The sequence below is a fragment of the Asterias amurensis genome, chromosome 16, assembly GCF_032118995.1.
Source record: "Asterias amurensis chromosome 16, ASM3211899v1".
Taxonomy (NCBI): Eukaryota; Metazoa; Echinodermata; class Asteroidea; order Forcipulatida; family Asteriidae; genus Asterias; species Asterias amurensis.
Window position 1 is genome coordinate 1,283,194 of NC_092663.1, and position 15,245 is coordinate 1,298,438.

General features: G+C 38.4%; 2 protein-coding genes across 2 annotated transcripts; one reads left to right on the plus strand and one right to left on the minus strand.

The window, feature by feature from the left end:
- The first annotated feature begins 1,342 nt into the window (after window positions 1-1,342).
- LOC139948751 (protein LSM12 homolog A-like) lies at window positions 1,343-5,929 on the plus strand. The gene is made up of 5 exons (XM_071947056.1): window positions 1,343-1,479; window positions 2,007-2,143; window positions 2,725-2,834; window positions 3,613-3,730; window positions 4,155-5,929. The coding sequence occupies exons 1-5, from the start codon at window positions 1,344-1,346 to the stop codon at window positions 4,194-4,196; spliced, it is 543 nt and encodes a 180-aa protein (XP_071803157.1). The 5' UTR covers window position 1,343; the 3' UTR covers window positions 4,197-5,929.
- A 1,940-nt stretch (window positions 5,930-7,869) lies between these two features.
- On the minus strand, window positions 7,870-9,796 carry LOC139949192 (galanin receptor 2a-like). Its single transcript, XM_071947587.1, has 2 exons — window positions 9,717-9,796; window positions 7,870-9,009 (listed from the first exon to the last, which is right to left on the minus strand). The coding sequence occupies exon 2, from the start codon at window positions 8,967-8,969 to the stop codon at window positions 7,878-7,880; it is 1,092 nt and encodes a 363-aa protein (XP_071803688.1). The 5' UTR covers window positions 8,970-9,009; window positions 9,717-9,796; the 3' UTR covers window positions 7,870-7,877.
- Between the last annotated feature and the right edge of the window lie 5,449 nt (window positions 9,797-15,245).

Genomic DNA, 15,245 nt, shown 5'->3' on the forward strand with positions numbered 1-15,245 from the left:
TAATGTTCATCTGATAAGATGAAAATAATGCAAAAGCCTAATCAAAATAAATGATTACACGACAAAAATGAAAAAAGAAGTAATGGGCTGCATGAGAATCTCTCATTTTTCATAAATTCTTTATTTTGTTACTAAACATTTTTGTGTGAAATAAGTGGAAGAGCTCACTGAAAGTTTATCTGTATTCCATGTTTATGCCCACTCATTTGTTGTATAGTGTTTTTTTTCTTCTTTTTTTTCAATTTGCTGTGTTTGTCGTGTTTTTGTAAGTTTAGATGCAGTTTATTTTTATTTTTTTTGAAGCGAGTCTGCCCTTTGGGACACCGGTTTCAATTTAGTTCATGTGATAATGACAATAAATATACTAGAAATATACATTGGAGGTTTTTTTTAAGGCTGATTAGTTCAGCTCAGATACACCAATCATTGTAAGAGCCCTCATGACTGACCATAAAATTGTAGCTTCACATTTTGGATATCAATAACCTTAGACTCCCATGGGGAGCAGCGACTATAATAATGAGTGATTTGCAGCAATAACATGATTTGGTTCATGTCAATATATAAACCCTTACTGCAATCGTGTGCACTGATGTATACTACTGCATTTTATGAGTGTCTCCATCAACACGGGTTGTCATAAATTAATTTGATATTACAAGTTGTAATAATTCACAAGATGGCGTTAATTCGCTTGGGTGGTAGTCTTATCTCGTCTGTCTTATTGTATTAGGGCCTCGTAATTTGAGCAACTTGGAGGTAACCAAGTGCAGTACATGATATGACCACTCTGGGAATAGCACTATTTTTTCCGAACTGTTAAAGATTAAAACAAATAATATACGGAAAAGGCAACCAAACTGTTACCCAGACTTAATAGAAGACTAGAAAATCCTTTTTGTTTTTCATGCTCAAGTACAGGCTAAGCGCAGGAAGGGGTTTCGTAAGCAACTTTCAACAACACTGCAGCATCAATTAGTGCGTATAATGAATGGCTTTTTAATTGCACGTGTACATTCCGTGTACAAAATACAATGACAAGGTCCAGCGACCAAAAGCAGAACACTTTTTTGGCACACTTTTGTGTTCTAAGTTTAGCGGTTTTACTAGAAATATTCCCAGCCTGAATTTAAATAATTACTGAAATTAAGTCTGTACTCACCGACAAGCGTCATGTTGAACTTTTGCTGGGGTTAAAAACCGCTAAAATTTACAAAAACTTGTGCCTTCCCGCCAAAGAACTTCTGAGCAGACGTTTACCGACATTCAAACATAGCGCCCTCACTTGACGTAAACTTCTCACTGTGTAGCAGCGCATGCGCCGAAATTAGTAAACGAACAAGATGGCGACGAACATGAACACATTTGGCGATGGCTTGTTTAAAGTCGGCAATTTTGTGTCATGTAAGACGTGTTTTGAGGAGAGAATTTCAGGGGAAGTGATGGCTTATGATGTAGGTAGCAAGATGCTTGCTCTCAGTATCCTTTTTGTGGTGAAGTTAGTGGTATATTTCATGTAATTGTGGAGTTTGACGTACGATTCGATTACGACTCCCGAGTTAAAACCCGTATGATTTCCGCTGAACTACTCACTCTGCTGTGTACACTACATGTAGTTTTTACTTCACATGTTGTCGATTTTTATTAATACTTCTTTGTTGAATTGTTGTTACATACTAATACTAACCTTGGACGGAACTTCTAGCTACTTATAATATATCTTTAGTACTATTTACTATGAAGAATTTGGGCTATTTTTCATAATAAACCCTTTTTTAATAATTTATTAAACAGATATGTTTTTCAGGGAGCAGTCTTACTCTAGGAAAACTCGCCCACCTCCTTTTACAAACTCTCAGTAGTCATTTCATTAGTCAATTTTTTTTCACCTTTTTGTTGCAGTATTTTCATTCCAAATCTTTTTTACTAGCTTTGCCCATTTCATCATCCAGTTAGGAAAAGTTCTTCTACTGTCAATTGATTTCTCCTTAACCCATTGGAACCAGAAACACCTTCCACAAACAGTGAGAGAAAGAACACATACGATATACGGATCGTCAATTTAAATTTCGCCAAGGATCCTCAAGTAGAAAAAGTTTCATCAGACCCACAGCCTAAGTTGTCTCCACTCAACATTCAGAAGGTGATTTTCATTTTGTAATTAATAATAAGGGAATCAATGTGTGGTGAAGAGGTTTTCAACTAGTGGTTTAATTCCAACGAGGCCTGGTTCTTGATCATTTTACCGAGACAAAGTCGAGGTAAATTTTCAAGAACCAGGTCTCGGCAGGTTTAAACCACTAGTTGAAAACCGATTCAACACACTTTGATTCCCATTCATAAATACCTTTTCGGTCAAAAAACATCAACACTTATGGTCAAAAAGTAAAATAAATGCAAAAATTATTATTTTTCAATGGTTTCTTTCAACACAACACCCCTCCAGCTATGAAATAGTAAGGCCCAGTCAAGGCCCTCGGGTAAACAACTCCTTATAAGGGAATGCTGTGTGCTCACGTATCGCGTGATGTGGCACAACTCGCTCGGCCGTTGCTCTCGACAAACAGGAATGAAGAAACTGTCTTCCTCAATGCTTTCTTTTAAAATTGTTGGGGTAATTAAAATAGTTGTTGCCGTCATAAAGGCATAATTCATTTGTAAAATTTGTAAGATTCATTTCTACATTTGTAAAATTTTAAAGTTTGTTTGTATTTAATGTTTCAGTTAAACAAGAGAGCGGAAGACGCCATTGCAGCGAAAAAGAATTCTTTCAGATTACTTAAAGAAGGCGTCAGTGTAGAGGCCCAACATTTATTCCAAACTATCAGGAAAACGTAAGTGATAATAAAATAAAACAATAATAATACACATTATTAGGTGCTTAGTATTTATTAGGTGCTTAATGCGGTTGTTTTTAAGCGCACATTCAGTATTTTCCTACAGGGTATGTGGGACTACGTTTGAATTCTGAGACCAATTACTTTTACATAGCCACCATGTAATGGTTTACAAGGTGCTGTGGCGCAATATGCTACCAATCAAATCAGGAACACCCCCTGCTCTTTTTGATAAGAGCACTGGGTTCTTTTATGTGTGCTACACAGCACACAGGACCAACGACTTTATGTCCCATCCAAAGGACGAAGCATTAGGGTAAAATCCCTTGCTTTAAATGACAGAGGTGTCACGACTGGGACTCGAATCCACACTCTGCTGATAAGAAACACCAGAGCTCGAGTCTGGTGCTCTTAACCGCTAGGCCAGGACACACCACTAAAGAAAACACTCAAACGTTGTCTCATTTCTCGGTCTTTCTTAACTTAAAGTCACACCTTAAAGCCCGGTCACACAGGCCCCGATAACGAGAACGTGAATGAAATCGTAATCAATTCAGGCCCTCGATTGGTTGGATAAGCATGGGCGTATTCTGTGCGTAGCAATTCAACCAATAGAATGCCTTCTCTTTGCGTCTTTAACGTTCTCGTTCTCACTGCAGTGGGACGGAGCCTTTATCGCTCTGTGCACCTCTAAGGGGTGTAATTTCACATGTTCTGTGAAAGCGTGGGTCCACAGTTATCTCCTGCGTAACCTTGTATGTTATTTCTTTTACAGACTCCCATGTGAATGGCAAGGTGCATGCATAGTAACCGGTGATGTAACGGTCCATCCACCCTATGGCACAGAAGACTGTAAAGGCAAGGAGAGTGCTCTAGCTCATATTAAAAAAATAGTGAGTACATAAATTATCAAGAAAATAGAGTTAGTTGTTTCAAACTGATTACTAACCAACAGGACCCGCTGTTAAACTGCCAGAAACAGTTTTTAGCCTGTTTCCATCCTCGCAGAGTCTCCCTCTGAATACCTAGTTTTCGAGAAAGAAGTATTTCATCCAAGAATTTGATTTTGAGTCCTCAGATTTAGAATTTAAGGTCTCGAAATCAAACATCTGAAAGTACACAACTTGGTGTGACAAGGGTGTTTTTCTTTCATTATTTTCTCGTAACTTCGATGACCAATTGAGCTCAAATTTTCACAGGTTTGTTATTTTATGCATATGTTGAGATACACCAAGTGAGAAGATTGGTCTTAGACAATTACCAATAGTGTCCAGTGTCTTTAATAACCCCTACTATTTTTTGAATATTTATTTCCAGATTGAAAAGTTTTACAAAGATCAACAATCGAGCAGTACCTGAGATAAGACATCCCATCTTCGTTCTACATCTTTAGACTCCTCCTTATCCCCTTCTTCATCCTCAAAGAGTGCCCAAGACAAGGGAGCCACCATCCTCCAAGGGTCTCTAAGACTGGGAAAAACCGGGCTGGTATATCAAGGGGATGAGTAGACTTGTGGACAAGTCGTTAATGGTCCCACGCGATGAGAAAGTCCAGTTGTGAGGTTGCTCTCGCAAAATCACTGTTGCGCAAACACCAGTAGGTTGCGGGACCAGCAGTCTCGCGAGAATATTGCGGGGAGAGTCGGAATGCTATCACCCCGACAGACATTTAACGACTTGTCCACAAGTCTAGGGGATGGGGGTCCTGGGTTTTGCTGCAGTGCAAGTTATTTATACTTGCCATAACTTCATATTTATAAAAATATACACAGCTTTAGGACCAATCCCTTTCCACACACCTAATTCAACTTTCTAAAAACTCATCGACTGAAATCGTCTTTTGTTTTTTTTCCGGACACTTTTCTTTGGAAATGTTTTGATTTTTAGTTGAAAAGATGTCATTGTCGACTGCACTTTAGATTCATGAGATTTTTTTTTATCGTCTGTGGATGGTTTTGTTTGCTGGAATATTGCTTCGATACAAAAAGGGTTAAACTGATGAAAACTTAAGAAAAGTTACTCGAGTTCTATTCTTTCTTTTTCGAGTTCGTTTTAGTTTATGTTCTCCAATGTTATTTGTCTTTAATGTGGGTTATTGTGTTGGCTTTATAGTCAACTTTTATAAATTTGTTTGTGCACATTATTTGTGTTGGTTTTTACATTTTTACAAGTGGAAAGATGAGAAAGCAACCTTTAAGTTTGTTTTTAGGGACATGTAAATTTAGTGACATGTAAAGACCGAGAATTGTTTTACAACTCAAATTAATCGAGGAGAAATGAGTTCCAAGGAAGCTCAAAGAATCTCCAAGAAACACAACTATAACTTAAAGGCACCTTTTGCGTTGGTTCGGTCAGTACAATTTTGAGACATATTTGGATCATTACATTCTACTTTTCAAACATCTGTCTAACCATATGCATTTGTGTAACGATTGGTTTCAAATGCTTTTCAAAGACCACTTCCACCTATCCAAGGCAACGTGTCCCTTTAAGCCTGGTTCATACAAATTTTGACGTCACATCCGCAGCGAATGTATCGCAGGATATGAGCACAGGTCAACTGATGCGTAGCATTTGTTGCGAATTTGTTTCGTCAAAATTTTGAAGGAAAGTTTGTTTTCTGTTTTCCTTTCCTGAATCATTCCTTCCAGAGAAACTTATTTCCAGGAAATTATGTCCAGATCATTTTGCAGAGCGATATTCTCAAATCTTAGTCACATCTCACAACATAAAATGTGACATTGTTCGGTTTCACTAATCACACTTGTAATTTGTGTTTGTTTATTTGTTTGTCTGTTGTATGTTTGTTTGAGGATTTAGTTGTTATGGGAACAGTGTATTTGCTTCAGTTTAAATACAAAATCTTAAATCAGGGCTTAACCAAACAAAAATAATACAACAGTAAAATGGGTTTTGCACCAAGACCTGGTGAACTTAATTTGTACAAGATGAACTAATTGTTACCAGTGGGTTTAAAAAACAAACTGTATAAGGCACAAAAAAAAACGGTTTTCATACAAAATATTCAAAGTACAAGGAAACACATTTCGATTTTAAGTAATAATTTAAATAAAGATTACCATAAAATTCAATATTGTTGTCAATGTGTTTTATTTCTTCATTTTGATTATCGGTTCAGCTTATTTCCTGTCTCAATTTCCCGTTTGTAATATAATAACATTTTTCTTTGTCATTATTTTACAGGGGTGTAGATATGTAATTATACCCACTGTTTTTTATGACCTTTCATTATCGCCTGATCGCGACAAAAATACGATACCAGTCAGCTTATTCTTATTCTTTATTTGGCCACTAAACAATTACAAAAACAAGCAGACAGTATGTCAAATAGATAATATAAGTATATGTACAAAAGTAAATACAAAGCAAGAAAAACAGTAAGGGCACAGGAAATTATAAAACAACCCTAATGTGATGGCCAGGATCAACAAAAGTATAATTAAACACTGTAGCTCGAAAGCCTGTTAATCCAGTCACATAGGGAAGCAAACACACTATATAAAATACTCTCTTTGGAAAATAATAATAATTTGAAATAAATATTAATATAAATAATCTGTATACACAAAGCACAATTTAAAATAACAAAACCAAAACCAGAAATTAGAGCTAATTATACCTTTTTACATGTCTTTTAACTGGTATCCTGCTTATTTTTGCTAAGCCAACTTTTTGACTAGCAATGTTTTATCATTCTTTTAATTGGTATCCTGCTGGTATCCTGCTTTTTGACTAGCAATGTTTTATCATTCAGGCAAGGACTTACAACAGTCGGCCCTTCATTCAAGAACTGGGCACCGGTGTGGCAGAAGATGATGCCCCCCCCCGAGATGTTCCCCGCCCCCTAATGGCAAACTGTGTACGAACTTATTATGATAGCGCCCTCTTTTGAATCATACAGCATACAGCCCATGTTAAAGGTAGTGGACTCTATTGGTAATAATTACTCAAAATATTTATTATCATAAAACCTTTTTTGATTACGAGTAATGGGAGAGGTTGATAGTATAAAACATTGTGAGAAACAGCTCCCTCTAAAATGACGTAGTTTTCGAGAAAGAAGTAATTTTCCACGAATTTGATTTCGAGACGTCAGATTTAAGAATTTGAGGTCTCGAAATCAAGCATCTGAAAGCACACAACTTTGTGTGACCAGGGTGTTTTATTATTATCTCGCAACTTCGATGACCAATTGATCTCAAACTTTCACAGGTTTGTTATTTTATGCAAATGTTGGGATACGCCAAGTGTGAAGAATAGTCTTTGACAATTACCAATAATGGCAACAATAAGAATAGCACCAGTCACAAACTGTGCATGGTTGTGCACATAACATGATATTTCAGCTGGTAACCCTTTTCCAGTTAGCAAAATTGATTGGCGCTTAGTACTTTTGTGCAGTTTTGTTCAAAAAGACCATTGTGTTTCACCAGAAATACCCCAAAAGTGTTCCCACTAACTATAATAATAATATGGATTCATTGTGTACTTCTAAAACAAACTGATCAACAAGAAAACATACAAAATTGAAAATGAAGAATCCGGCATACTTGTAGCTAAAGACACTAAACACCTTCGGTAATTGTCGCAGACCACTCTTCTCATTATTTTAGTGTGTCTTAATATAGACCTACTTAACAAATCCGTGAAAATTTGAACTCAATTGGTCGTCGAAAATGCGAGATAATAAAGGAAGAACAAACAACATTGTCACACGAAATTGTGTGCTTTCAGATGCTTGAATTCGAGACCTCAAAATCTTATTCTGAGGTCTCGAAATCATGCGTGGAAATTCACTTATTTCGCGAAAACTTCGTTACTTTAGAGGGAGCCGTTTCTCACAATGATTATACTATCAACAGCTCTCCATTGCTCGTTACCAAGTAAGGTTTTACGCTAATAATTATTTTGAGTAATTACCAATAGTGTCCACTGCCTTTAAACCCAATGTAAGTCTTTGAGAACAAGTGTGGTTTGTAAAGTTCCCTCTTGAAAAAATAGGGGGCGAGTGTCTACTGTTCATAGAACACTGGCAGCTTGCCGCACATGGGCTGCAGGCTTTTGAAGTTGAGGATAAGTCGCTCTGATGTCATTTAAGAACAATGCGTTAATCAAACTCATCTGAGATAATCCATTCTCAATTCCCCGAACTTTCGTGACGTCATTCACTCGATTGGATTGGCGCTTAAAGAGTCCCTTCACTGCCCGCCTGAACTGTTGATTTTTAAACGTGTAGATGATGGGATTTGCGCAGGAGTTGACGAAAGCGAGGAGAAAGAAAGCCTGGTAGATGTCACTTGCGAGGTATTCCGGGTATGCATAACCAAGGTTGAAGGCAAGGAACATGACTTGGTCTCCGGACCAACACACGATGAAGATGATAACGACTGTCAGTAACATTTCGATGACTTTACGTCTGGTGTTCAGAAGGGAATAGGCGGGGCTATTGGGTGATTCGTTGCGAGATAAAAGGGTTCTGGCATGCGCCCTCAACGCCCGTATTGCCAGAACATGAGTGACGATCATAATCACCATGGGGATGAAGTACTCCACAACGAAAAGCCCCGCTCCTATAAACTGTTGGTATGCTAGGCTAGGGTAAGCTGCAGTACAGCTTTCCTTCACTGGGTCAATTCCCACACAGTACACGTTGAAACTGTTGAGAACCAGGGATACCAACCATATTAAAACAAGCACAAGACGTGCCCGGTTACCAGCGAAGATCGTCCTGTACCGGATGGGGTATACGATTGCAAGATACCTCTCAATCGAGACAAGAGTCAGTGTGAATATTGAAGCCACGATGGATACCCAAAGTATAACGTCAGTATTAACAACTCGACAATAAATCTGTCCACCTAAATCCTGATTCACTTTGCTCAACTTCGGTCGCGGTATGATGCAAATTGATGTTATCAGATCAGCAAAAGCTAAGTTCAAGATGAACGCATCGGTGGCGTTCCGATGCGTTCGCCTGCCACCGTTCCTTCCAGAACTCCTCTTCCGGGCATACACAATTATTACAATAGAGTTGCCAATTGTACCAACTACGGCGAAGATTAGTGCCAGAATGCTTTTCCAGTTCCAGACGATTGGATCAACGGCTGTCATATTGCCAGCGGGGAGACGATGAAGCGCCCTCTTTTGTAATCTGAAGGAAAGAGAAAACTGATAACATTCAGCACTGCATAGCACCTTTAAGCAAAACGCACTATAGAACCTTTATCACGCTGTCACCATCTTGGTCGTGTTCCCTGTTTCCACTGTAATGAATGCCAACATCCATTGCTCTAACATGGCACCAGATTAATATTTCGTCCAGCCTCAGTTTGGTTACAATGAGTTGGAATGGAGTAAAATCAAGATGGCCATACCGTGATAGAGGACTATATCTAGTAACAGCACTTGGTGCATCACGCACTGTGCATGTCTTGAGCATATTTCAAATATATCAAAAGATTGAACCTCGACGGCAACCATGCTTTATAACATGTGAAAAGAATAAAATCTCGGACTATAACACGGTTCCCCATCCAATAACGCGAGACCTTGAACGTGAAACTCATGTGTGGCATGTTAATACATTCAAATGAATACGTTAACTATTGCATAATTATATAGTCGGCAAAACATCAAAATGGAAACATCACACCATTGTTTTTATAAGAATAGGGTCTACAATGAAGACATTTGAGACAACCCCAATTGGAAAACCAACAAAGTCAGGGACTGGAAACCAAACCTTAAAGAGATTTGATAATGTCTGCAAGTAGATGTTTGCTTTTACAGCCAGCGCCTTGTTAATAAAAGAAGTAATATAAACACAATTCAAGAAAGTGACTCTGAAATTCAACTTACCTGGTAAATAAATCGTTCGTTGATCTTTGGAGCTATTCAGATCCACAACTTCGCCTTTTGACGTCTTGGAAGACAACTTACTGAATGACACTGATTCTTCTTATCCACACAACATGAAACAATCCTCTCCACCTTACGAATAATCATCAAGTGGAAATAAAAACACTCTCACAAAGAAAACCCCATCCTCAAGACCACAGTACTCATCGCTTACCATAGCAACCAAGAAGTATAAAATCCCCCTTGTATTCTCCGGTAATATCCCCCAAATGAAGCGTCAAGAGACTCGTCCGTGAATTATTGCATCATTGGCCCCTGATTGGTTGCTGACGCGCCACGTGGTGTCCTTTGCAGCAGATGATTGGTTGGTTGAGATATTTGATGTGGCGGTAGATGCATAATGGATAACTAATATATCAAGACGGGGATAAGCAGTTTTGTTATGGCTAATTAATCAGCTCAAATAACATCTCAGTGATCACCATGTCAACTACACAGCTCGAATCTTGACAATCTTGAGCATACAAACCACACGCCGGGTGAATTTCTCTAGTCCGGGAATAATAATGACTGTAGAGATGGTTCTTAAAGTGCAACTCCATGAATAATGTTTTACTTAACAAGTCACAGGTAAACTCACAGAAATTTTGTTTTATGAGCAAGATAATCAGATTTGCGAGTAATGAAACACTGCCCTCTTGTGTTTATAATTTGTTAGTAATTAATCTGAAGCAGTAAGTTTTTTTGATTAACTAAAATCAGTGTATCTTTACGCATCAGATTGGTTCAGCTTAAAAAATTAACCACAACACAACTTAATCACACGAAGACACTGGACTACCTTGTCGCAATTTCTTAGTTATTTGGACAGCGTTTCTTAGAGACTGACAGCTACAAAGATGACCAAACAAACAAACAAACAGACGCCCACATTAAGTGAAGTGCGACCGGTGCGTGACGTCTTGCCAAACACAACGTCCTTTCTGGAAGACAAACCTCTCGTCCTTTCTGGAAGACAAACCTCTCAGAACATTGTTGATTTGCGATCAAATTTCCCCTTCAGTTTGCTCAAATCTGCGTTAAACATTAACTGTAACAATTTGCGTGTAGTGTTTAAAGGCACAGGGGTGGATTTCACAAAGAGTTAGGACTAGTCTTATCTCGAGTAAGGATCAGTTACTCTTCCTTACTTAGGACTATCAATGCAATTTGTATATCTCCTAGGAATAGTCCTAAGTTAGGACTAGTCCTAAGTCTTTGTTAAATCGACGGCAGGACATGGTATGGTCAAAGAGCAGTATTCTCATTTTGTGTATCCAAACAAATGCATCGAATATATAATTTGTGAAAAGTTTGCTCAAATCTCTGTAAATATTAACTGGAGTATTATATCATCACAATGGGTGAAGTGCATGCTTAAAGGCACCGGACATGTTTGGTAATTAATTGTCAAAGACCAGGCAGTATTCTCACCATCCCACAAAATAACTAAGGTGTGAACATTTCGGCTCATTGGTCATCGAAAATGCAAGAAAACAATGAAAGAAATAACACCCTTGTTGCACACCCATGCATGCTTTCCGAGCACGCGAGAAAGCCTTCAGGCCTGAAGTCTTTCTCAAATTCAATTAATATTGATTTTGTTATTATGAGTGAGAAATGACCTCTTTCCCAGAAACTAAGTTACTTCACCAGAGGGAGTCGTTTCCCACAACGCTTTATACATGTACTACCATCAACAACTCTCCATTGCTCGTTACCAAGTTAGTTTTTAAAGGCAGTGGACACTATTGGTAATTACTCAAAATAATTATCACCATAAAACCTTACTTGGCAACGAGTACTGAGGAGAGGTTGATAGTATAAAACGTTGTGAGAAACGGCTCCCTCTGAAGTAAAGTAGTTTTCGAGAAAGAAGTATTTTTCCATGAATTTGATTTCGAGTTTAGAATTTGAGATCTCGAAATCAAGCATCGGAAAGCACACAACTTCGTGTGACAAGGGTGTTGTTTTCTTTCATTATTATCTCGCAAGTTCAACGACCAATTGAGCTCAAATTTTCACAGCTTTATTATTTTATGCATATGTTGAGATACACCAACTGTGAAGGCTAGCCTTTGACAATCACCAATAGTGTCCACTGCCTTTAAGTACGCACATGTTTATTTAATTTTAAAGTGATTACCAAACGTATCCAGTGCCTTTAAAACAAGCTTCCGAGGGTCCGGGGGGGGGGGGGTCGACAGGGAAGGGACTGCCGACAAAAATAGATATTGAAAAAGAAGAGGGAAAAGGTTATTTACTTTGATGACACAGGATATAGTTACATCTTAACTTGACGACGTCTTAACGAATCGGGAATGCGATTCAGGACTGATAGTATACGGTTGAGAGGCCACTTCAGTGATTGATGTATGGAAGACAATCTTGATGACAGTCAATTAGGCCTAATTATCAAGGCAACATGAGTCAATTGGGCACATAATTATCAAGTATACAAAGTATTTATACATTATTTGTCTTAAAGATGGGCATCCACGTTGACGGAAAATTGTTTTATAAAGAGAAAAATTTCCTTTAAAGACACTGGACACTATTGGTAGATGTCAAAGACCAGTCTTCTTACTTGGTGTATCTCAAAATATTCATAAAATAACAAACCTGTAAAAATTTGAAGTTTCAAGAGAACAATGTAAGAAAAACACCCTTGTTGCACAAGTTTATGTGCTTTCAGATGCTTGATTTCGAGACCTCAATATCAAATTCTAAGGTCTCAAAGTCAAATTCAAATATTTAAGTAAGAAATTATACGTCTTTCTCAAAAACTACGATACTTCAGAGGGAGCCGTTTCTCACAATGCGTTTTACAATCAACAGCTCTCTATTACTCGATACCAAGAAAGTTTTTTGTGCTAAGAACTATTTTGAGTAATTACCAACAGTGTCCAGTGCCGAAAGCAATCCTTTGTTTACGACGATGGGAACTTATTGAAATGTTCACAATGACAGTGTCCTTCACAGCAATGTTGTAATATTAGAAGATTTAAAGGCACTGGACACTATTGATAATTACTCAAAACAATTATTAACATAGCAACTTTTGTTACAAGCAATGGAGAGCTGTTGATAGTATGACACATTGTGAGAAACGGCTCCATCTGAAGTAACATATGAGAAAGAAGTAATTTCTCACTAAAATATTTGATTTGAATTTGAAACCTCAGCTGAGGTCTAAAATTGAAGCATCTGAAAGCACACAACTTGTGTGACAAGGGTGTTTTTTCTTCCTGTATTCTCTCGCAACTTTGACGACCAATTGAGTTCAAATTTTCACATTTTTGTTGTTTTATGCATACTTGAGATACACAAAGATGAGAAGACTGGTCTTTGACAATTACAAAAGGTGTCCAGTGCCTTTAAATACTCACCCAGTTTCACATTGTCAGCTTTGCAACACAATGAGTACATTTTTGTGTGATATAGTTTTCTCGGTCATGAAGCTCCCTTATCGTATTCATGTTTAATTAGAGTCAAATTCAAGACTCGCTCTGCAATGTTTAGCTTCGAGCTAGAGTCAACACGTTGTCAAGTCAGCATACGTCCATTTAATGTATTGGCTTTTTGCATTTTGAGTTGTAAATACTGTTTTGACATGTTTGACTTAAAGGTTTGACTGTGCCAAAAACCATGCACTAATTTGTAACCAAACTAACTATATTTATATCCTCTGAAAATGAAAATAAGTTGCAGGATAATCTTTTGTTACAAATTGCTAAATCGAAGAAAATTATATACAATATGCATGAATAACACTTGAAGTCTAGACATGCTGTACGATTAATTGAGCGCCCTCTTGTGACATAAAACAGCTAGGTAGGCACAAACAGTGGAGTGACAAGAGACCCCATCAATCAAGCCTCTTGAAAAACTCAACCAAAACAATTGCCGATAACTTTACTTCCTTTTCGCGTTATTTCTTCATTAGGATAGTTATTGAGTTTTGCTTAATTTATTGTCTTCAATCGAAATGCCCCCGGGGCCAAAGTCATAATACACATGCCACTGTATCCTTAATAATTAACCTTGGTTTACTTTCATGATTATGATTTTCGAGGCTTGCACTTCGGAGTGATTGGTAGAGAGTGGCAAACAAAAATAATGCTCATCAAAAAGTTAACAGTGCGCCCTCTCCCCGTGCGTTCGAATAGCTTTGACGTCATTCCAGGGGCTCACCCGGGTCAGCCCACAGTGCCCTGCTTGTGGAGTGGGTCACTTAGGGGCTGGCCCCAGGTGCATGACGTCACTACGAGTGACGTCACTACGAGTGACGTCACTACGGTGAGTGGTCGTTCGTTTAGCCCTTGTCAGGGGCTCACCCGAGTGAGCACCGCGGGGTCGACCCAGGGAAGCTACCCGAACGCACCCAGTGCTTGACATTCAAAATGGCGGCGACCCGAACGCACCCAGTGCGTGACATTCAAAATGGCGGCGACCAATACAATGGATCTATCTACATCACTAAATGTCTTCCTCAACTACGTTACAGCATGTTGTTATTAACTATTAGTGCCAATACAACCAAATGCTCCGTCGCTATTCCTCTTACATCCATGTTACGGTTTGGGTATATGTACTTCACGTCTACTTAGCAACTCTTAGGAAAGAATGTCAAATCATACCCAAAGGGAAAACCTATTAACTTATTGTTCAGCTAATGCTACAAAGGCAGTGTGAAACTTAAATGACTAGTTTCAAAACACTTAGGGTATCTCCTTTACACAGGGAAGACAAATTTCATGTTTTTTTTTTTATTATGACAATAAATAACTGTAATCTTTAATCTTAGAAAACATGAGCATCACATGAAACTGTTAATAGAGCGCTCAATTTTGTGACATACCATTCACGCTTTCCACTAACATACAATGTTTTAAAAGCAACACTAAATAGAGACAAGGCAGTCTAAAAACCACAAAAAGGGAAAACAATTAAATTAACACAACCATCAGGAGCAAACCATGATTACTAGAGATATACACGAAGGTGTCTTTCAAATATCCAAATGATTATTTCAAGAAAGTTCAGTACCCAGTGGGTTCGCCAAGCAACAGTAACCGATCCTTTTAGCAGTAACTCAGTTTGCTGTTTCCTCGGAAGACTAGATGGAGCAACCACTTAGATGCATTTTACCCTGGTGATATGAGAATGCACCGTTGGCTGAGATTGATTATTGTGTTACTTCAAACACGATCCATTCTAAAGATAGCTTGGGTTCACACTGCACCAAAGTGAAAACAGGGGTCATCTGTTTTATGGCACCCAAGAGGTATACCAACGGGGCAATGAGGGGGATTGGTGGAGACTGCGAAACGGCTATCTCGTATCTCGTGAGAATTCTGCATTGCCCGAAACAACTGCAGTACACTGCTTCAGACGAGATAACGGAGCCTGAAGCCGACTCCAGAGCCGAAGCCGTAGTTTCGTAACGGGCCTATCACGTTGGACCAAAGTGTAGTGAATTTTGCGATG